The following is a 25043-nucleotide window of genomic DNA, read 5'->3' on the forward strand; positions in this document are numbered from 1 at the left end:
TTCAAGGAGTTTGCACTCCCTCAGATTTGGAGACATCACAAACATCATGCTTAGAATTCGTAAGAAATGGGTCGTCGATAAGCGCAGGATCTTAAAATAATGATTATTGCCACAAGGTATGATCCCCTTCCATCTCTGAATACTGTATTTTAAGTTTACATAAGTATTCCATGTGCAATATCCGAAAAAATGGCTCAAATCTAAGGAAACGCGGATTTCTATCGAATTTTATCGATGGTATATGGCAACGTCGCGCCTCGGTGGGAGGCTGTATAGATAAACACATGTACATAATCACTAGTAATCTGGTCATAACGTATGAAAATTCAAGTTTGCTGAAATTTGCTCAATGAGCTCGGTGAGGAACAGCCTCCAAATACTAAAATAGGTACTCGGTTTTTTGTGTTTTCCGGGGATAAAATATGGCAACATCGGCTTTTTTGGGAGGCTTTGAATCCAAAAACTGTTTTAGAGGAAGTATTTGACCATCTACGTATATTGTTCGCCAAAGGAGTTCAATTTTGGTGTAAGATGAGTCGCCCTTTTTAAACCATTTTAAAAAATGATGAAAAACAGGAAAATTATATTAACAAAACAAAAAAAAAACAAAAAATAAAAAACATTTTAAACGATGAGCTCAATGTTTAAAAGCAACAAAAATTGGTCAAAGTGACTCTCTTACACCTCTAATGAACATACTTGAAGGACTTTTCACTCCTACAATGGGATCATTGTGAAACAGCGCGTCAAATGCCGCGACATTTAAGTCGAGCGACGGTCGAGCAGCGGTTTGACTACAAAATGCTAAAATCGCTGATTTTTGCATTTTGAGAGCTAAGAACGAGGGATTCTGATCCTCGTGGGTCCAAACCGTTATTTGGACGTATTTATGTGAAAAGGCGCTAAACGCCATTTCCAAACTTCTCAGTAAAGCAAGTTTGACTAAAACAATTGGCGTTTCCGTACTAATGGACCGATTTTGGTTTACTTTAGCGTGTTTGAAAGCTAAAGAGTTCCTCTAATTACGTACGTTGCCAAAATTAGGAAAAAATGCATATTAAGCGAGATATAGGGGATTTTTGCACGTAGGTCCATTTGATTTAATGCGCTAACCCGGATTCCGAATTAAATCAAAAGGCGCTATCTCCACTTGAATCACTTGATTGACGCGCGCGCGGCGAAGCTTGGTGGAAACTTGGTGAAATTTAGTACCGGGGGGTATTTTTGGACGGGAAACTCGAATTTCGGGTCAAATTTTGAAAATTCAGAAATCCAAGATGGCGGACATGGCCTAAAATGCTATCTCGGCCCCTATCCAGCCGATCTTGGTGAAACTTGGTATCAGGGGGTATTTTCGGACGGGAAATTCGAATTTCGGGTCAAATTTTGAAAATTCAGAAATCCAAGATGGCGGACATGGCCTAAAATGCTATCTCGGCCCCTATCCAGCCGATCTTGGTGAAACTTGGTATCAGGGGGTATTTTCGGACGGGAAACTCGAATTTCGGGTCAAATTTTGAAAATTCAGAAATCCAAGATGGCGGACATGGCCTAAAATGCTATCTCGGCCCCTATCCAGCCGATCTTGGTGAAACTTGGTATCAGGGGGTATTTTCGGACGGGAAACTCGAATTTCGGGTCAAATTTTGAAAATTCAGAAATCCAAGATGGCGGACATGGCCTAAAATGCTATCTCGGCCCCTATCCAGCCGATCTTGGTGAAACTTGGTATCAGGGGGTATTTTCGGACGGGAAATTCGAATTTCGGGTCAAATTTTGAAAATTCAGAAATCCAAGATGGCGGACATGGCCTAAAATGCTATCTCGGCCCCTGTCCAGCCGATCTTGGTGAAACTTGGTATCAGGGGGTATTTTCGGACGGGAAACTCGAATTTCGGGTCAAATTTTGAAAATTCAGAAATCCAAGATGGCGGACATGGCCTAAAATGCTATCTCGGCCCCTGTCCAGCCGATCTTGGTGAAACTTGGTATCAGGGGGTATTTTCGGACGGGAAACTCGAATTTCGGGTCAAATTTTGAAAATTCAGAAATCCAAGATGGCGGACATGGCCTAAAATGCTATCTCGGCCCCTGTCCAGCCGATCTTGGTGAAACTTGGCATCGGGGAGTATTTTCGGACGGGAAACTCGAATTTCGGGTCAAATTTTGAAAATTCAGAAATCCAAGATGGCGGATGTGGCTTAAAATGATATCTATTTCTTAAACAAACGCACTACACGTCTAGAATGGCCGCCAATGAACCTGCGTAAAGCGCACGGGCCGGGTTGTGAAGGCCGGAGGTGGTGGGAGCCCAAATATACCTACCTAACCTCAATCTGCTTTCCCGCCGCATCTTGCCAATGTGGATGAGATGTGGAAATTTCCACGTTTGTAAACTTTAAATATATGGCACTCTACACGGAGAAAAAAACTCGTGCGTGGGACCCGAAGTTTGGGTCATATGGATCTCTGAAGTTTTCGGATTGAGCATCTGAACACTTTAGGTCTAGCTGTCGAGGTTCGGATCACACATCTGAAACTTCAGTTCTTACGTCTGAAGTCTTCAGGTGTGAGAACCGAAGTTTTTCGGATGTGAGAACCGAAATTTTCGGATGTGAAAACCGAAGTACTTTAGATGTAAGAACTGAAGTTTCAGATGTGTGATCAAAACCTCAGCAGCTGGACCGAAAGTGTTCAGATGCTCAATCCGAAAACTTCACAGATCCATATGACCTAAACTTCGGGTCCCACGCACGAAGTTTTTTTCTCCGTGTACGTTCACAATACACCGCCTCGTCGAGGTGCGTGGTTTACCTAGCAGCGTCGGATCGTGAATTCCCTTCATGTGCTGATTACCTATGTTAAAATTTTCGTATCTAAATAAAACAGTTTCTGTTGTCATTTTGAGCCCCTAATACCGAACTTCACACAAACGATTCAGGCATTGAGCTATTGTTGAAGGCCACATCCGCCATATCGGAGTTTAAAATTTTAACAATGAGGTTATTCAGTAATTTTTAATTTTTGCATTTTTTTGGAGGATTGAGTACGCACAGTTCGCTGGAATTTTCTCCGATTTTTTGAAACATTATTAACCCATGGAAAACAAGTTCGAAGTTGCGTATTCTGAGCTCCCATTTAAACTCGCGTCTCCGAGGAAGTCAAGATGGGGCCTGACGAACCCCTAGGTGACGGTCACGCTTTTGACCACGTAATCCTTCCAGCGCGCTCTTAATACTCATGAATTTCTAAATACTGTTCCGATTCCAATAAAGTACCTAACAGTGATTTTAATGAAAATTAAGTGATTCCGATGGGTTCGTTAATTTGTTCGCTCGTTAAAAGCCCCTTGTCCATGTCAGTGCACACTGACATCGATCGAGCCAGAGGGAACGCACGGTCGATATGTGACCGTCACTCAGGGGACGACATCTGGGATTTTTTGGCGATGCGCGTTTAAATAGGAGATAACATTTTAGGCCACATCCGCCATCTTGAATTTATGAAATTTTAAAATTTGACCCGAAATTCAAGTTTCCCGTCCGAAAATACCCCCTGATACCAAGTTTCACCAAGATCGGCTGGACAGGGGCCGAGATAGCATTTTAGGCCATGTCCGCCATCTTGGATTTCTGAATTTTCAAAATTTGACCCGAAATTCGAGTTTCCCGTCCGAAAATACCCCCTGATACCAAGTTTCACCAAGATCGGCTGGATAGGGGCCGAGATAGCATTTTAGGCCATGTCCGCCATCTTGGATTTCTGAATTTTCAAAATTTGACCCGAAATTCGAGTTTCCCGTCCGAAAATACCCCCTGATACCAAGTTTCACCAAGATCAGCTGGATAGGGGCCGAGATAGCATTTTAGGCCATGTCCGCCATCTTGGATTTCTGAATTTTCAAAATTTGACCCGAAATTCGAGTTTCCCGTCCGAAAATACCCCCTGATACCAAGTTTCACCAAGATCGGCTGGACAGGGGCCGAGATAGCATTTTAGGCCATGTCCGCCATCTTGGATTTCTGAATTTTCAAAATTTGACCCGAAATTCGAGTTTCCCGTCCGAAAATACCCCCTGATACCAAGTTTCACCAAGATCGGCTGGATAGGGGCCGAGATAGCATTTTAGGCCATGTCCGCCATCTTGGATTTCTGAATTTTCAAAATTTGACCCGAAATTCGAGTTTCCCGTCCAAAAATACCCCCCGGTACTAAATTTCACCAAGTTTCCACCAAGCTTCGCCGCGCGCGCGTCAATCAAGTGATTCAAGTGGAGATAGCGCCTTTTGATTTAATTCGGAATCCGGGTTAGCGCATTAAATCAAAGGGAATTACATATAGTTCCTTTTGATTTTATTCGTAATCGCTGATTCCCTGTTTTGCGATTTTTCAGGGGCTGATTCCAGGGGATGAAATTAGTATTTTGGGGGCATATTTACGTGTGAGAGCAGCCTATTACATGGAGAATCCAGATCCGTTAAAAACTGAAATTTGGAAATTTGGCGCTTAGTTCCCTTTCGTATAAATACGTCCATTTTTCTCTTAAAATATAGTATCAGAAGTTCATTATCCGCATTTGCGACTTTTTACCTCGATTGCATTTACCGAAAAAAAATCTGCAAGATCGCCAAGATTGCCAAGATGAGAAATCGGTGAAACATCTTAAGTACCTTGCGGGACCACTCAAACTTTAGCTACGACCCTGAGATTTTTTTTGCTTTTTTTTCTAACTATGAGACAACTTTTTGGCAGGTATCTCTGTTGGATTTCGCATTTTTTTTTTTTTTTTAACGTCCAAAATGGGACACCCTACTGTTCAAACGCGTTCAATGCCTGGGCGGCAGCCATTATGGCCGCCATTTTGGCTTTTCGAGAACTTCTATCAGCTTATTTTGTTATTTGGACCTCATTTTTGGAATCTACGACCCAAAAAACCTATACAGTGACACCTCATTCGACGATGTTTGCCTCAACAAAATATTTCACCCCGCAACGGCAGCCCTTTTGGCCGCCATTTTGATTTTTTTTGGGCTTCAATGGATCCGTGGTAAGTTTTTGACATCATAGGTGAAATCTCCGACCCAAAGAACCCTACCAAGGACACCCTACTTGGCACTTTTACATACGTATCGCAGTTTTGACCCTATCTTGGAGATTTTGGCGGCCATCTTGGATTTGGGGCATCCCTTTGGGTCGGAGAGTATTTTGGACCTCAAATTCGGATTCTACGACCAAAATTACATAAGAATTGACCCCAATCATGACATCAAAATCAAATTCCATAATTTTCACCCCCCGAGCCCCCATTTTGGCCGCCATCTTGATTTTGGGGGGTTGGACGCAAAATTGAGCTTGACAACATCGAAATTCTTTTTTTACGCATCGAAATGAAGAGATTAAGATATTTTCCACACTTGCTTCACTTACCGTTCCACGGGAAGCTTTTTTTGAACATAAGAACCTGGACTATGGCACGAGTTCAAATTCGTAAAATAACCCGTCAATCTTTTCTCCACTCAAATCCTCGAGTTCATAAACGGGTATCGGTCTCCGGACTACCCTTATGATTTTGAAGATTTCCTCCGTAAAATATGTGTCGTAGCCGTGCTCAAAAATGGTACGCTTGCGAGCGATTCGCACGTGCATGCCGACCTTTAACCTTGGCTGCATCACCGGTTCCCTACCCCTGTACAAATTTTTCCAAACTTGCAGTACATTTGTATCGTTCACATCGATAGGGCGCATTTTGATGGATGAGTGAACTGTATTATTATAGCTGTTTACCAAATCATCAAGAACATCGATATAGCGATAAGAATTTTTATAGGTTAGGTAGCGCCACATGCGCCCTTTAAGAGTCCTGTTAAACCGCTCTATCACCGCGGCTTTGACATCGGGATTTCGCGTCGTGTAGAAATTGATTCCATTCTTTTTAAAGAAATTCTGACACGCTGCTCCCGTAAACTCGCTACCCTTATCGCTTTCCAAGTGATATGGCCGCCGACCTTCGGCTAGAATACTTTCGAACGCCTTAATTATTTCAGTATTATGCTTAGATTTCAACGGTCTTACCCAAGCGTACTTACTCAGGACGTCAATACATGTGATCAAATAATTGTAACCATCATTATACTTTCCGATGTTTCTCATGTCACAAAGATCAACTTGCCACAGCTCGTCAATGTTGTCGACATTGTATCGGTTACGGGGGAATTTTTTACGGGCTAACCTATGCAGAGTATAAGTATCCTGTGCTGCCAACCAATGCCTAACGTTTTCCAACGACTCTCCTGAGGCTTTGGCTAGTTTAACCACGCTGGAGAAACTCGCGGGGTTAGCAGGATCATAATAAATTTTTTCCATCTTCTAATTTTAATTAAAATTGAAAGGCTCCCAAAACAACTTTTTACGTACCAGAATGGCCTTATGATTTTTAGGATAAGGATCCGAATGTACTTTTTTGACCCTCTTGTGGACTATCTTAGAAATTGAAGGCTCACCTTCCGCTTCAGGTCTGGGTGCACGACCAGCCGACTCAGGTGTTAAAGTTCTAATAAGGTCCCAACGCGACGGATTCCCAATAAGTTCCTGTGGGATATTCAGTCTCGAAAGCTCACGATAAAACGGCTCGTATCCGGTCGGTTGACCGGTATTTTTACGTTTACGCACTGCATCGTTTAGTAAATCGACGATGTTCGACCCTGGGATGGAATTATCCCCTATAGCAACCTTACCCGTTCGGTCCCATCGTATTTTGCCGTCCCGCTTTAATCTTTGTAGCAAAACTGAGGCCTTAAGACGGTATGTTGGTGGAACTGTCGCTAAAATATCTGTTTCCAACGCAGAATCTCCTTCCTCTTCTTTGGGCTCCCCGCCCCCCTCATCCCCATGCCTACCGGAGTCACCACTCTCGTACATCAATTTCAATGGTTTACGTCTCTGCTCAACAAATTGTAAGCAGCGCTGTAGAACTTGCTGGTACTGCGCCCATTTTTCAGAGTCGGTCATGTTTGAAGAGCGAAGGATTTGAGACAGCTCCTTATGCAGATTCTCCAAAGGGTCTGCAGAAACTGAAGCGTGCTTCAATCTCTCAAAACTCTCCGAAGGGACCAAAATCATTTCTTAGCATGTTCCATCTCGAAAACTTAAGATTCAGTAGGTAAGGTAAGGTAAGGTTAGGTTAGGTTAGGTAGGTTAGGTTAGGTTTTTTTTGGGTTAGGTTAGGGTTAGGTTAGGTTAGGTTGGTTAGGTTAGGTTAGGTTAGGTTGGGTTAGGTTAGGTTAGGTTGAGTTATGACAGGGCAGATGAAAGGACTGCACTCAGGATAGGGCCTAAAAGTAAAGGAATGAAGTTCCCACCTTTCTGCAGTAAGATTTTTTTCTTGGACTTCCACCCCCCTTTTCTAAGTGCCAAATTTCTCAACAAGACTTTATAAGTACTCAACTTTTTCTTTTCTTCAGATTTAAGAGGGACTCTACCTTTCAGCAAATTTAAAGAACACTCACAAATACACTTTATCAATTGTTTGTCTGCCTCCATATAAAAGTGATGTCACAGACTAGTCATACAAAATCTTGTATCATCAGTTAAACTAATTTAATCTGCAATTTTTCTGTTTTGTAAACTGTCGGGACTGGGGAACTCGAAGTTTTAGATACTTGACCAACAATTAGGTTAAGTTTTTCCTATTAGTTTGTAAGATTTTCATTTTTGTAAATTTGTAAAAAAAAATCTCTATTTTTAAATATTTTTTACATTATATATTTTGAATTTTTTACTTTCTTTGGACATTTTGAAAGTTTTTCCTACTTTTGAACTAAAAATATATTTTTCATTTGTGATTTTGATTCTCATTTTTTTGCATCAATTTTAATCGACACCTTCTCTGGTTTGATCTTTAAATTTTGTAGACATTTTTTTTTTCAAAGTTTTTGAAATTTGAAATTGATGTTGCATGCGTGATATTTTTATTGAGAATTTCCTTTTTTTGTGTTGAGATGATGTTTTTTGTGGCTCAAATTTTCGAATTTTTTTGTGAATAAAACTTGAAAATTTTTGAAAGTGTAAAAAAAGTACTTGTTCTCATTTTATTTTTTCTATCAAATATATATTTGAAAACCTCTTTTTTTGAAAGTCAGTCATCAACATGTGCTCAAAGTGGAGCCATCCTTGGGCCTGTATTGTCTCGGGACCCAGTTATAGTGGGAAAAGTACTTTCGTTTTAAAATTTCTAGACAATTTGAAAGAAATGTGTGACACTGAATTTTCTGATATAATATGGCACTTTAGTCTATGGCATCCTGATCTAGATATTCCTAACATACGATTTGTGCAAGGACTGCCAGACGCAGACTTTGATACCGAAGGTCCAACTCTCATCATTCTTGATGATTTGATGAGAGAATCAGGGAACAGTAGTGTTTTGGTAGACTTATTTTCGAGGGGGTGTCATCATAAAAATATTAGTATTTTTTTCATAACTCAAAATATTTTTTATAAAGGAAAAAACCAGCGTGACTTGAGTTTAAATTCTCACTATTTAGTTTTGTTCAAAAATCCAAGAGACAAGACGCAAATCAGATTCCTCGCTCAGCAAATGTGCCCTCAGAACTCTAAATTTTTGCAGGAGGCTTTTTCTGATAGCACAAAAGAAGCTCATGGTTACTTGCTGGTTGATTTGAAGCAAAACACTCCAGAGCATTTGCGTTTTCGTACCCTGATTTTTCCTCAAGACGGCGGTATGGTAGTTTATGTACCTCGAAAATAAGTCCATAAATATTGCTGTCTCTCGTTTGTTAGGATCAGTATTAAAAATGACGCGAGAGGTGAAGGCTCATGCACACTTGCTGCAGGCTCTCTTGAAAGTTTCTCGTAAGCAAAGACTAGCTATACTAAAGGAGGCAGACAAACAATTGGTAAAGTGTATTTGTGAGTGTTCTTTAAATTTGCTGAAAGGTAGAGTCCCTCTTAAATCTGAAGAAAAGAAAAAGTTGAGTACTTATAAAGTCTTGTTGAGAAATTTGCCACTTAGAAAAGGGGGGTGGAAGTCCAAGAAAAAAATCTTACTGCAGAAAGGTGAGAACTTCATTCCTTTACTTTTAGGCCCTATCCTGAGTGCAGTCCTTTCATCTGCCCTGTCATAACTCAACCTAACCTAACCTAACCTAACCCAACCTAACCTAACCCAACCTAACCTAACCTAACCTAACCTAACCTAACCCAACCTAACCTAACCTAACCTAACCTAACCCAACCTAACCTAACCTAACCTAACCTAACCTTACCTTACCTTACCTACTGAATCTTAAGTTTTACGAGATGGAACATGCTAAGAAAATGATTTTGGTCCCTTCGGAGAGTTTTGAGAGATTGAAGCACGCTTCAGTTTCTGCAGACCCTTTGGAGAATCTGCATAAGGAGCTGTCTCAAATCCTTCGCTCTTCAAACATGACCGACTCTGAAAAATGGGCGCAGTACCAGCAAGTTCTACAGCGCTGCTTACAATTTGTTGAGCAGAGACGTAAACCATTGAAATTGATGTACGAGAGTGGTGACTCCGGTAGGCATGGGGATGAGGGGGGCGGGGAGCCCAAAGAAGAGGAAGGAGATTCTGCGTTGGAAACAGATATTTTAGCGACAGTTCCACCAACATACCGTCTTAAGGCCTCAGTTTTGCTACAAAGATTAAAGCGGGACGGCAAAATACGATGGGACCGAACGGGTAAGGTTGCTATAGGGGATAATTCCATCCCAGGGTCGAACATCGTCGATTTACTAAACGATGCAGTGCGTAAACGTAAAAATACCGGTCAACCGACCGGATACGAGCCGTTTTATCGTGAGCTTTCGAGACTGAATATCCCACAGGAACTTATTGGGAATCCGTCGCGTTGGGACCTTATTAGAACTTTAACACCTGAGTCGGCTGGTCGTGCACCCAGACCTGAAGCGGAAGGTGAGCCTTCAATTTCTAAGATAGTCCACAAGAGGGTCAAAAAAGTACATTCGGATCCTTATCCTAAAAATCATAAGGCCATTCTGGTACGTAAAAAGTTGTTTTGGGAGCCTTTCAATTTTAATTAAAATTAGAAGATGGAAAAAATTTATTATGATCCTGCTAACCCCGCGAGTTTCTCCAGCGTGGTTAAACTAGCCAAAGCCTCAGGAGAGTCGTTGGAAAACGTTAGGCATTGGTTGGCAGCACAGGATACTTATACTCTGCATAGGTTAGCCCGTAAAAAATTCCCCCGTAACCGATACAATGTCGACAACATTGACGAGCTGTGGCAAGTTGATCTTTGTGACATGAGAAACATCGGAAAGTATAATGATGGTTACAATTATTTGATCACATGTATTGACGTCCTGAGTAAGTACGCTTGGGTAAGACCGTTGAAATCTAAGCATAATACTGAAATAATTAAGGCGTTCGAAAGTATTCTAGCCGAAGGTCGGCGGCCATATCACTTGGAAAGCGATAAGGGTAGCGAGTTTACGGGAGCAGCGTGTCAGAATTTCTTTAAAAAGAATGGAATCAATTTCTACACGACGCGAAATCCCGATGTCAAAGCCGCGGTGATAGAGCGGTTTAACAGGACTCTTAAAGGGCGCATGTGGCGCTACCTAACCTATAAAAATTCTTATCGCTATATCGATGTTCTTGATGATTTGGTAAACAGCTATAATAATACAGTTCACTCATCCATCAAAATGCGCCCTATCGATGTGAACGATACAAATGTACTGCAAGTTTGGAAAAATTTGTACAGGGGTAGGGAACCGGTGATGCAGCCAAGGTTAAAGGTCGGCATGCACGTGCGAATCGCTCGCAAGCGTACCATTTTTGAGCACGGCTACGACACATATTTTACGGAGGAAATCTTCAAAATCATAAGGGTAGTCCGGAGACCGATACCCGTTTATGAACTCGAGGATTTGAGTGGAGAAAAGATTGACGGGTTATTTTACGAATTTGAACTCGTGCCAGTGCGAATTGACGAATCTAAGGCTTACAAAATAGATAAAATTCTCGATCAACGTAAAAGAAAGGGCATTCCTGAAGTTCTCGTCAGCTGGAAAGGTTGGCCTAGTAAGTTTTCTTCTTGGGTGCCTGAAAGTGAAGTAGTGAGTCTCCAGTCATGAGTGAACATTTTTTTGTGACATTACCTTCCAACAGCTCAATGGATATTTTCCCTGATAACAAAATTACCCGTTTCAATACCCAATTAGCGAAACGTATCAGTTTGCAAGGAAACTGGGAATGTGGTTTGGTCGAGATTCACTATCCCATCTCGTTTGATACTAGTTCGTCGGAATTATGGGTAAGGTATCGGCTGAAACCCACACCTCGCGTTGTCATCGCGAATGGCAACACCCAAGTTCAAGGGGCAGAGACGCCTGAGGACCCTGGGGAAACGGGAGTGATACACCTCAACGGCGGCCCGTACAAGGAAATCACTAGCCTAATGGGAGAAATGAAAAATAACCAAGAGTTTTCTATGATAGGTGATGTTTTGATTAATAACGGTAGGATTCGTATTGTGCCTAAACCTAAAGTCGTTTGTATGACCCTCAGTCCTCTGCTCCAGAAAATCTTCTATATGCCTGTGAAGGATCTCTTCGGTACAACCGAAGGGGTTGACGTTGCTAGATTAGACGCTCTCATTCCGAGTCATATGTACGTTTACACAGATATAATAGAGCCGCAGCCGGTAGGCGATACTCTAGCGCCGTTGTTGCGCATCATAAACGTTGGAAAGCACGGCAAAATGCCCGGAGCGCAGATTTCATACACTTTCACTCATCCTCATTATATTCCTCTCATGAAAAGAGAATTTAACCGTATCGAAGTGGATATAAGGGATGATTTGGGTGAAAATGTACCATTCGCTAGTGGACAGTTGAACGTTAAGCTTCATTTTCGTAAAGTGTCTCAGTAGCCGAGCTAATGTATTACCAAACCGGCGCGGGCAATATCGTGGTGTTTCGCGGCTCGCCGCACCAGCGGGGTCATGGTATCGGCAGTTTTCTCAAAGGGTTGTTTCGCGCGTCATTGCCAGTTTTAAAGCGTGGCGCTCAGATGCTCGGTAAAGAGCTATTTCAGTCGGGAGCAGACTTTATGGGTGATCTGGAACAGAACATTGCGCCTAAAGAAGCTTTTGAAGGACGATTCAATGATTTCAAACAAAACATGAAGAGAAAAGCTTTAGATGCAGTCCTTCGTGGTAAGGGCTATAAAGCCAAAAAGAAACGCAAGTCGCCTCAGTCGAAGCGGGGCTCTCGTAAAAACAAGACGTCCGTGAAAAAAGGCCGCCGTGGTAAAGCAAAACGTGGTAAAAAAGTGAAACGTAGTAAGAAAGCAGGAAAAGCGAAACGCAGTAAAAAAGTGATTCGAAGCAAAGCTGATATTTTCGGGGTTTAAGAACCATGGCGTTTGTCCATTCCAACAGTTGCGATTGCTCCAAATCCGAACTCGATCTGTTCAGCCTGCCGCCTACACAAACGCACATTGAGAGCGGAGGATGGGTTCAGTACAAGCCTGTTTCATCCGTTAACGAATCTTCAAGTTTGGAATTCGTAGTTCCCGGGCAAGGCGATGAGTACATTGACTTGAGCCATACACTACTCGGTATCAAAGCCAAAATAGTCAAGAAAGCGGACGGCGCGGCTTTGGCCGCAGCCGACGACGACATTGTAGGCCCTGTGAACAACTGGCTTCATTCTTTGTTTAGCCAGGTTGACACATATCTAAACCAGAAAATTGTCTCGTCCCCGAGCAACGCCTATCCTTACAGGAGCTACCTTGAGAGCTTGCTCAGTTACGGCCCTGCCGCTAAGAATTCTCATGTGACGTGTAACCTTTGGGTTAAGGATGAGCCTGGAAAGATGGATGCTGCGGATAGCGCTGGATTGAAAGCGCGCCGCGCATTTACGAAGCGCAGTAAGACTGTCGATATGATTGGAAAAGTTCACGGGGACTTGTTCAATCAAGAGAAATACCTGCTCAACGGAGTGGAGCTGCGCCTGAAATTTGTCAGGTCTCGAGACGTTTTTTGTCTCATTGCGAACGCCAACGATTACAAAATTAATATCATCGAGGCGACCCTCTATGTACGCCGTGTGAAGGTTTCTCCGACCATCCTCCTGAATCACGCTAGAGCTCTAGAGAAAACCACTGCCAAATACCCCATCACCAGAGTAGATGTCAGAACCAACACAATCGCCGCCGGTGTGCAGAGCGCGTCATTGGACAATTTAGTGAATGGGCAATTACCAACGAGAATTATTGTAGGTTTGGTCACCAATGCAGCTTTCACAGGCAGTATAACGACTAACCCTTTCAACTTTGAAACATTCGGCATGAACTATGTCTCGTTCCACGTCGACGGTCAACAGATACCCGGTATGATCTTGACACCCGATTTTGATAACAACGAGTACATCAGAGCCTACCACACTCTATTCTCAGGCACAGGTATCCATTATTCTGATTCCGGCAATGAGATATCCAGATCAGACTACGAACAAGGGTACGCCTTGATAGCATTAGATTTTACGCCCGATCTTGAGGCTCACGTAAAATCCCACTGGAGTCTAGTGCGACATGGCAATCTGAGGCTGGAACTCAGATTCAAAGCCGCTCTTGCTAACGCGGTGACCATCGTAAGTTATGCTGAATTTGACAACGTTGTCGAGATCGATAGGAACAGGAATGTTATAGTTGATTTTGGCGCGTAGATAAAAGTGGTTGAGACTCTACCAGTGCATTCATTCCTAGCTAGTACGCCGTGCAGTAAAGATGCGTTTCGTAATTTCGGTCCAGTGTTTTAAATCAAACTCAAATCGCTTTGTAGTGAAAGAGTGCGCGATCTCCAGTGTAGACGAGGAAGCTATCCGTCACTGGGTCGTCAAACCTCCCTTCGAATTTTCGGAATTGGACTCTGGTCGGAGGAGGGAGGCCAGTCATCTAACCCACGATTTTCACGGTTTGAAATGGGACGATGGTGACATCGAGTATGAGGAATGGCTCCGATCTGTCCGTGAAATCGCCGATCGGGCTACATCCATTTACGCGAAAGGGAGTGAAATCACACTGTTTCTCTCAACTCTCCTAGGACTAGCCGTCACTAATCTAGAGGAACTGAACTGCCCGTCCGTCAGAAATCTAACCAAACCACAGCTCCATTGTTTCCATCATAATTTGCTTAAACGCAGTGGTTACAGATGCGCTCTCGCTGATGTGACAGCGCTGAAACATTGGTTGTATCACTATGAACACCCTTCAATTGGCTGCGGGTCTGGCGACACTCCCGATTCCTACAATGGTTTGCGCAGCCAACACTCTCCCGAACGCAACGCCTTTACCCTGTGGCATGATTGTTAACACCGATCCTGACTCCAAGCCTGGTAGCCATTGGATAGCTATTTTCATTGATTCTGAAAGGAACGGGAGTACTTCGACAGTTACGGGTTACCACCTACCGTCAAATCTCATAGGAACTTTTTGCAGAAAAATTGTAAAAAATGGACTTTCAATCCAAAAGAGCTGCAAAGTCTGAACACTTCAGTATGCGGTCAGTATTGCCTTCTCTTCATCCATTTTCGGGCAAACGGACACTTTATGTACCAGTTTCTCAACATTTTCCCGGGCCCTCCTCGAAAGAACGATACCATCTTATTGAAAAGAATCAATCGATGTTTCCAGAATAACCCCCACTCTGGTGGTGTTAGTGGAGGGGTTCAATCGTGCTGTTGTCGGAAACTGTAAAAAAAGAGAGGGGGTGCTTGACACCTAGTAGGGGTAAGATACACGGGTGGGGGGGGGGGGGGAGGGTCGCGAGAGCGGAGTGGGGATGGAGACCTTGCCACTGAGATTCTTGCACCCTCCGCGCTTGATCAGTCCTGCTCTTGTCTGCTGACCTGTCGCGTCTTCTGTGCTCGCGTTGTGTCTTCCGTTCACCATGGCATCGCGCAAAAAGTTGGAATTCCCTCGTGAGCTGATCTTACCCACCATTATGAACAACTCCTTTTCCCTCACACGGTCCGGAGCGAAGGAAATCATCGTCGGTAATCGTCAAAATCCGAATTTCTCCACCTGCATCAAAATTCTGAAACATACTGATGTGCCGAACGGAATCGACCTAGAACCCAACGAATGGGATGAGCTCGTCGCCAACGTGTCGGAAATCGATCTCTACCTCAAGCATAATGTGCCTCGCCCCAATATAATGCTTGGATCTGTGAGACGGTCACTGGAGTTCACTAAAATAAAGGACAAAAGCTGCGTGGTCATCGGGGAAACTCTCGCTCCTCCTGGACTCTACGCTCGTCAAATCTTCATCACGGAGTCTACATGGACCGCCTTCAAGGACCTTATACCCAGCATCGACTGTTGTATTAAAAGATGTTTAGCTGACGAGAGAAAACTTCAATTCATTTTCGACAAACTTTGTGATACTTTAAAATATGAAGCTGCACAATACGACAGACACGCTGTCCAGACAAAACTGTTTGGGATGAAGTGTCCTGAAGATGTCCTGCATAACCAGTTTTATGACGATATTACTGTAGGACAATACAAGTTCTATGAAGTTCAACGCGGTTGTGTAGGATTCATTTTCGACACGATCATGGAAAGAAATCTCGGTCTTCAATTAAAGTCCGGCTACTAGTTATTCGAGTTATTCTGTATGCTCCTGATTTTTTTTTCGATCCAGTCGCTGAGCCCTTAAACGGTGACGATAGGCGGTACGGGATCTAACCGTATGAATGTGATAATCCAGTCGCTGAGCCCTTAAACGGTGTCGATAGGCGGGACGGGATTCGCACGATTGCTTTTCGGTTCTAGTCCGGACCGACTTGAGTTTTTTTCCTGCAATATCTCTGTCTCATGTATCATATTTTTTTTAAAACAGAATATTGATCTTTGATTGTAAGTTTTCTCTCGGATTCATTTGTAAAATACATTTCTCTACTCTCTTGATTTTTTATACTACATATTTTGTAATACCTTAGTTTGTAAGCTCCCCCTACATATTTGTAAACTTCGTGTCCCACTAGGTAGGGATTAGATTCTCTTTATAGGAAAATACACTTTACTTATAAATGTACTTCTCGGTGTTATCCTTTTCGTATGAATAATTCAGAAAAAAGGGTCCGTCTGTGGAGCGATGTCAGCACATTAAAATAGACAACGCTGTACAGATAGATCCTTTCTTTATTTTAAAAAAAAAAAAAAAAAACACATACTATCGGCCTCTCTTTGCGGTGCGGTGCTCACTGTTATACCTAGCTCCGTAAAGAAAGACTTGATGTATTGAGAATAATCTTACGTCTGGAAACGCTTGGGTCTCTCGAATATTTTAACTCATCCGATTATACAAAGAATTCTTAATATTCAATTTCGGAATCAATCAACCCATGAGCATTCCTCTTTTAATTCCTTGGTTTCGTCATTATTTTCATTCATACAACACAAATACCTATGAAATAAGACCAGTATTTAAAATGGTATCCTTTTCTTACTCACAACAATCAAAATATTCCAAACAAAAGGTTTCAAAAATACCGATACAAAAGCCTGGAATTATTATAAAGGAGACCTATTCTTCCTTGAACACAACAATACCTATGAAATAAGAGTAGTTTTTTCAATGGTATCCTTTTCTTATTCACAACAATCGAAATATTCCAAACAAAAGGTTTCAAAAATACCAATATAAAAGCCTGGATTTCTTATAAAAGATCTCCTTTGTTTGTTGCATAATAGAATTCATCCATACAAAGAAAAGATCATCCATCAACCTTTACCACTATTATTCTCTTTTCAATATTTTATTCAATAGAACCATCACAATAGTCACCGAACAATAGAACCAACACAATAGTTACCTAACAATAGAAACCGAACAATAATGACCTGTCAAACAGAACAATAGGACCTGTCAAACAGTTTGATGGTTCCCAGTGGCGACTATTACTACTGATACATAACTCCAAAGTCCCGCCAAAATTCAGAAACAACGATGATTTTCCAGAACTTCCGCAAACCATAACTCCAATAGGGGGCACTTTTGGGGGGAAAACCCTTATAGGTAGGGAAAAGAGTCTTACTTTGATCCGATGATCACGTCATTTGTATAATCTAGAGTCCCTTTATACTGAGAGTCAAGACAATTTGAATCCATTTCTGATTGGTTCCCGTATTTTAGGCCTCCACAGTGTCAAAAACGGGAATAAAGATTACATTTTCACCAATTGCAAAGATTATAATCTGGAATGGACCAGGGAATTACGGGTTCGGCAAGGAACAAACGGAACGAGAGGAGGAACGGAGAAAGGCATTTGAGAATGGGCCGATCAAAGATTACGAAAAACGTTCAATTTCTGTAATCTTTATTCCGTTTGTGACATCCATGAGCTGAATTGTCTTGACTCTCAGTATAAAGGGACTCTAGTATAATCTGAGTTCCAGTGGCGAGGCGCGAGTGATTGATTATCGATAGTTGCCCATTCAAAGCTATGATAAAAAATCGATTATTAAGGTATTCGTTGTGAACACCCTGTTTATCGATCCTTTTCCTCGGGTTTCAAGGGGGAGATATGGATAATCAATCACTCACGTCTCGTCACGGGAACTCAGATTATACAAAACTGTAGAACAATCGAAATATCGCAACGCCACGCCACTGCTGAGTCCCATTTGTTCGGTGTTGAAAATACTTGTTCATACCTCATCTAAGAATTATTTTCTAAACTTTCCAATTTTCTACGTAAAATTTTGAAGAAAGAACGGATCCTGTTCTTTTCCAGCCCTCAGACCCATTGCAAAATGTGATCCTATATAGAGACTTACGGCCATGTGCTAAAAATTGAACCGTTGAAGATCAGTCGGAACGATTAAAATTATATTGAACGGAAATTCTCTCTCGACAAGGAAGGGGGCTAAAAATATTGCGATTCCCTCCCTCACTACGTTTCTGACCCCGAAATAAAGACAATTTAAACAAAATTTCTTGGAAGAGGTGTTCCGAGAGCTCCGGTCAGCGACCGACCAGCCAAAACCCCAGGGGCGGACTGGCCCTAAATTAAGTATGGGGCGGGCCCCTAGGGGGGTCTGGGGGGCCCCAGTAGAAGGGGGGTCGGGGGCCCTCCCCGGAAAATTTTGAAAATTAGGCCCTTTTAGAATGAATTTTACGCTATTTTAGACCCTATTCTTTAATATTATTTTTGAAACATTATCCAAAAAGAGACCAGAAATGCAAAACTTAGTATATTTTCTTAAACTGGATGAAAAAAATGAGAATCAGTTGTATACTTGGAATTCAACTTTTATTTTCCTCTTCCAACGAAAAATTGTGCCAAAGCTAAATTAGTATACAGAAGATACATAGAATCAAGTAGAATAGTAATAGTGACAGTCTAAAAAGAACACATTCTGAAAAACACAGTTCGGATTTTTTTGTTCGTTTGTTTTTTTAAATGTACTTTTTAGCCGCCAAAATTGACAACTGTCTTAATTTCTTTTGAACGTTTTATTGGATCCTTTCTTCGCTCTGCTCATAGAAAAATCAGTGCCGTTTACTAGTGAAATGACGCGTAATGAATGAATAAATCGATGGTTAAATTCTGAAAACACGTAACTCGGAATCCGCATCATGTCAAAAGAGGCCTTATGTCGCGGGAATTTTTGAATTAGAAAAAAGTCATTGGGGCTGCCCATACAATACGTAACGTATTAAGGGGGGGAGGAGGGGGGTCAAGCCCAACGTTACGTAACTCTTTTTTGCCATAAGACCTTTTTTTTCCTTGTTAATTTAAAAAACTGACCAAAATAGGGGGGAGGGGCGAGGCTTGTGTTACGTATTTATTTATTTTTTTTGAGGGGGGGGGGGATGGTTCGAGCTTGCGTTACGATGCGTTACGGAGGGGGGATGGGAGTAAAAAAATCGGAAAAACTGCGTTACGTATTATATGGACAGCCCCCATTATGGATTTCGCTAAAGGGGGGAAAAATCGCCGAAGGCCCCTACGAAATCCCTTGAGGAAGGTAGGAAAGGTTCCCTACTAGGGGCCTCCAAAGTTCAAAATTGCATAGAAATGCGCCCTCGAGGCCTCTCTGAATCAGTACCAAAGGGCCCCCGGCAAAAAGGACCCTTTTGTCGAATCGGCGATAAAGAGCCCGGTGTCTTGAAGGTCCTTAGAGGCGGTATAAAACCGCATCAAGGCCTCTTCAAATCGGCAATAAATGGTCCCTTGGAAACGGCAAAAAAGGACTCCTTCGAATCAGATAAAGGGGCTCTTTTAAGGTCCTTAGAAGCGGCAAAAAAAGGCTCCATCGAGTCTTCTTCGAATCGGCAATAAATGAGTCCTTCCGGGCTCTTCCCAAATGACAAAAAAGGACCCCTTTGGACTTATTCGAATCAGAAAAAAGGGCTCTCAAAATGCAACGCCCTTAGATACGGCATGGCATAAAAAAGCTCCTTCAGGGCGCTCTCCGAATCGGCAATAAAGTGTCCTGTCCTCTCAGGAGTCTCGGGCCCCTTTCTCGAGGACGAACCGAAAAAGCCCTCGGGCGCTTCTTCGAAACGGCGAAATACGGCCCTTCAAATCGGCCAAAAGGGGCCCCTCCGGGGCCCCTTTTGGCCGATGAAAGTGGGGCGATCGCCCCATCGCCACCCCGGCCAGTCCGTCCCTGCAAAACCCTGTTTGACCTCAACTTTGGAAAGCTTAGGACGCCGGGCGATCACAAAGCGTGCCACTTGGTAACGCGGCAAGGGCAGACTCGCAGGAGAAATTTCCGGTCCGTGAGAGCTTTCCTGGCCTCTCGAGTCGGAGCTCCTCAAGATTATTTCCTGTTTTGTTTTCTACCTCTTGTTCTTGCAATTGTTGCTGCGGCTCCGCCTGGGGGGAGGGGGGAGAGGGGGCGGAGGGGGTGGCGAAGGCGTCATCAACTCCAAATAACTCCCCCGCCCTTGCGGGACTTAAGTACCCTTAAGTATCCGCATCCTCCCGTCATTAACTCGTTACGTAACGGGACGGGGCCCGTGATGCTGCCGCGGTGGGCGCCGTAATCCGAGCGTCCAGGAATTCCAGAATCGGATTCACGGGTTTAGCCAGAATCTCCCTAACTCCATCGAGAGATGCCATATTTTTTCTGACGTTTTATTTCTACGCCCGAAAAATGAAATGAACACTGAAAGAAAGCTCCGGCCGTAGAAGCCGTACTTACGGGTTATACAGAGATACCGTCCGCGTTCCGGGCTCAGAGGCCGAAAGTTTCGGGTGTAACACCCGGAGTAGTCGAAGCTACGGCTTCAGCACCCGGAACTTTTGGCCTCTGAGCCCGGAACGGACAGTATGTCTATGCAGTCTGAAACTTTTGTTTCACTGAGGAGGGGCTTATTTTTGTTAAAACCATCCAAAAATGGTTGTTCATTAGATAAAGGACCTTTTGGGATGTTCTAATCGTCAAATGTTTGTACAACACTCTTCAACGTTGGTAATCTTAACTGAATTCTAATGTTTTTTGAACCGAAGTTCCTTTTTTAGTGGACGGCCCTGAGTAGAGACTCTCCAATGTTACATCCCAGAAATGCTGTTTTATAACCGAGAAGAGCGGTAAATGCAAACATGAAATTTCGAGAGAATAAACCTAATATTCTCCGAGTGCAAAATGTCATCGAATAAATCCTCCGTGCTTCTTCGAGCGTTCAATTATCATCTGCACGACTCCAAGAAATCATTCGAGTGATGAAGAATGGACGAATTTCATCTTTAGCTACGAAAACGAGGATTGTTCATTTCACGTTACGAGAGACAGTACAAGCCACCCTCTGCGTACTTTTTTTTTTTTTTTTCTGCTGGTTTAATGGTTTTTTTTTTTCTTCTTTTTTTTCTGCTGGTTTAATGGCTTCGTGTCTATGGCACCTTCAGCCAACTTTAGACAATGTTTAGTGTCCGTAGACATCAGGCTCCATGCTCCAGGCTTTTCTAATTTTCAGGGATTAGGCCGAGGAGAATCTGTTTCTGCAGATCTACTTACTCGTCAATTCCGTGATAATTAGACGCCACCACCGGGATTCGAACCCGGGACCTGTTGACGTAGAGTCAGACGCGCTGACCACTAGGCCAACCTGGCCGGCCTCTGAGTACTTGAGTGGTTACGTTATCGAACTACAGGGCGTGGCTGGGGAGCCCCCCCCCCCCCCCCCACACACACACACACAGAAAAAGCGTGACCGTACGTAGCCACTCAATGCTAGACCCCTGCTAGAACCCCCCTCCCCACAAAATTGTTCCAGTTACGTCCACGTTAAACAACTGACAAACTTAAAGGTTTAAAGAGTCAGCAAAGAGGGAGAGGGGTACTATTTCGCACAATGTAGGTAACGGTAAATACTGTGTTCTTATGGATTATGTGCACTTCCTGCTGTTTTGTCGGAAATTGTGTTGTTTTTGCGTACTTTCTGCAGCTCTCTAGTTCTCGGATTTTTTCTCTTGGGGGGGGGGGGGGGGGGTACACTCCACGAATTTTGCTATTTAAGGGTGATCATTCAGTTAATTGGACGTATTTCTGTTAAACGGAACTAAGCGCCATGGAAAAGCATTGCGAGTATAGGACGGAACGAGCATCGCGTTCCGTAACACCCGCCAGTCCAGGCCTCCCTCCCTCTCCCTTCCTCCCCCTATGGCGCTTAGTTCCGTTTGATAGAAATACGTCCAATTGAAATTAGATTTGTAGAAAGAACTCGATATAGAATAATAAATTGTTACTGCTTTAGGACAGCTATCACTATCGGGAAGTTTCGTGGAATTATAGAATTCTCTGTCCTCTAGGTTTTTAACCATAGGTACAATGTCCTGACTTTTTTAAGATTTTGGACATGAAAATGCCTTAAACGAGGTATATCTTGTGTGAAGTTCGAACTCTTCTGAAAAATAATTTGGAAAACTACGTCCAAAATAGTATGAGGAAAAAGTAAGTCGATAAGAATATAGAATTCACACATTTTATTAAATGCCATACATTTTGACATAAATTTTCATTCGTTGATTTATAAATTTACGAAAAAGACAGGAAAAAATGATAAAATAATAGGGGAACAACGTAATGAGATCTACGGTAGTATGAGTTCATACTATCAAACACACAAGCGAATTTACAACTCTTTTTCAAGAAGCCTTAATTTTCAGGGTGAACTTGGACACTGATAAGCCTTGATCAAGTTTGAAAGAACAGCAATGTTACTACAAAAGAAGGAGATGCTCTGCCACCATATGAAAAAGAAGGTGTTCTGGCCTTTGAATTCGAGCTGATAGGCTGGTAAAAGCCAGGCCAGCTGCATGAAAAGCCACAAACAAGTTAGGATGATCAACTTACGCCTCTCTATTTTAATATTGGGCAAGCAAACTGGGAGAAAAGGAAGGAACCATACAAAATATTGAGCTGTCAGAACAGGATTGTACATAACCACGGTGAACGTGAGACAGAGCAAGCAGAATGGTACCTGCTTCACACTGCGAAGTCTTAAGGAAAACGCCAATAAAAGGACTAGTTGGGGCAAAAACATCATGATTTTGAAGACATTCGTTTGGTTTAAAGTTGATCTTAGGTACAAAAAAAAGAAATAAACGGAGAAATTATGACGAATGTCTTTCCTGACCAAGTGATAGATGTATGTTTCGTACAAAAATTGATGACCGTACAGGGCGAAAAAATAAGCTGTGATAATAGCTAAGGTGACAATGCACGTCAAAACAAATTTCAATCTTGGAATATTCAACTTAAATAACTGAATAAATCGAATTAATTTTCGAAAGTAAGATTGCTGCTTTCTTCCATGATGACTAGATTCTAGAGGTACGGCTAAATAATATACTAAGCTATAAACGATGGGAAACAATCTCAAATGGATGGATAAGCCATGACAAATTCCAGCGAGGGCATATCGCTCCTTCAAAAATAAATACAATGTCAGCAAACTTAAAAAACAAATTATGGAGTCCGAATTTCCTCTGGTCGAAATGACTATGGACACTGGATTGTAAAGCCATAATAAGGAATAACCAACGGCCGTGGAGCGTTGAATATCATTATTTACCAGCAGAATGACCTTCTCTATGAGAAATGCTATACAGATATCAAAGCAAGAAAACAGGATTTTCCCGAAGACATGGTGCAAAAAAATCCCTGGAGTCAGAAGATATGCGAGAAGGGGCGTGTAACGATAGGTCGATCTCGTGTACGGCGAGACATTTTCAGTGACGTAACGAGCAGCGTCCATGAAGACCCCATAGTCAATGTCTGTAAAGGGCACACTAAAAAACCGATCTTGGAGCTCGCCGTATCCAATGAGCAACAATCTAACAAGGAAGCCAATGATGCAGTGTTTCGACAATGTGCGCATGATTCAACTTCTTCCAAAATTTTCACTGAAAAAAATCCACCACAATGTTTCAATCTAAGGTATTGGAAAAACTTCACAATTATTTCAGGGTGTCTACTAAAACAGGCTGGTCAAAAATAAGTACTTATACAGTACTTTTTCAGTACATTCTCAAAAAATTCAGTACCTCCTCCAACAGAAAAATCCCGTACTTTTTCAATACTTCCATTTGATGAAATGAGAAGAATTTCAGAAAATTGAAATTGTGGCAAAAATGACACCAACAAAAAAAACAAAAAATTCCGGACCTTTTTGCGGAATTTCCACACTTTTTCAGTAATTTCGGACCGCCCTTAAAAAATCAGTACTGTTTCCGGACTTTCCTGAAATTCCGGACTGGTAAACACTGTTATTTCTTCGAGTCAAGTCTACAAAGAACCATTGCAAGATGGTAAAAACTGTTACAGCAACAGAAAGACAACTCAAAAAAATTTTCCTCTCTCTTTTTCAAAATAACAAAAGCATTCAAAAGTGTTGACAGTGCATAATGGTTTGACGGTAAAATTACGATTGAGTACGATTTACTGATTTTTCCGCCTTTTCCTTTCCGCATCAAAAACTAGCCGACTAGGCCCTTAAATTCGAAGATTCATGGTAGGAAAGATCTGACGCTATTGACATCGTGGACTAAGTTCGCCTGCCCTCAATGTGCTTAAGTGCCTGATTAGTTTGTTTTCGTCTCAAGATTATCACTGCGCGGTTGCGTAGCGTATTAAGGACCCTACGCGTTTACGAGCTTCCTTTCGTTTATTTTGACGTCAAGAATGTTATATCAAGAAGGAACGCAATGTAAAGAGTGGAAATTCAAAACTTGGTAAGCGCCATCCGGTGTTGATTGAATTGTGCAACTGTTTTTCTCATTTAAAGGACATCCAAAGATCTGAAAATTATATATCTTGTCATGAAAGCGGGAGAATTTCCCCATAATGATTCACTTAAACGAAGGTACATGTATTTAGGCTCGGTTACAATGGAGAACAACACGCACAATATTAGCGACACTTGATGGCGCTTAACAAGCTTCCAATTTTCTATCTGTGAGCATTCTAAGGTTGCCAAATATCCTCGGATAAAATATTTATTTATGAGAAAAGTTATGCATATTTTGCGTTGAAATATTCAGATACTTCGGATCAGATTGTACAAGAAATTCACTGAGCAACAACTTACAGAAGGATATGCTCAGGTTTTATTGTTGAAAAAAATCGGCATTTCACCTAATTTAAGAAAATCTGCTGACGTCCTGAGACTTATACTGCTGTGCTAAGGAGGAACGTCGTATAAGCATTCAAATGCTGCCAAATTTCCTCCTAGAAAATATTTATTTTGGAAAAAAGTTATGAATATTTTTCTTTGAAATTTGTTAACGTTTCAGATCAAATTACGTACACAGTTATGTGAAAAATCGAAAGAAAGATATTTAAAAATTATCGTTCCGAAAATTCGTGATCTGTCGCAGGAAATTTGGCAACGCTTGAAGGTTCATACGTCTTTCTTCCTTAGCACGGGAGCGACAGGGGGTTAGTGTGATGTCGGCTCTACCACTTCTACAGACTATGTCGACGGTGAAACTACCAAACCACGTATCTCGTTTGC

General features: G+C 42.2%; 2 protein-coding genes across 4 annotated transcripts in view; one reads left to right on the plus strand and one right to left on the minus strand.

The window, feature by feature from the left end:
* The window catches only part of tty (tweety), a 106988-nt gene that overhangs the window by 66527 nt on the left and 15418 nt on the right, over positions 1-25043 (minus strand). The window lies entirely within an intron of this gene.
* On the plus strand, positions 12427-13737 carry LOC140223895 (uncharacterized protein F54H12.2-like). Its single transcript, XM_072296394.1, has one exon. It carries the CDS (start codon positions 12427-12429, stop codon positions 13735-13737), a length of 1311 nt encoding a protein of 436 aa, XP_072152495.1.

Source organism: Bemisia tabaci, chromosome 2 (assembly GCF_918797505.1).
Source record: "Bemisia tabaci chromosome 2, PGI_BMITA_v3".
In the NCBI taxonomy this organism is placed as follows: Eukaryota; Metazoa; Arthropoda; class Insecta; order Hemiptera; family Aleyrodidae; genus Bemisia; species Bemisia tabaci.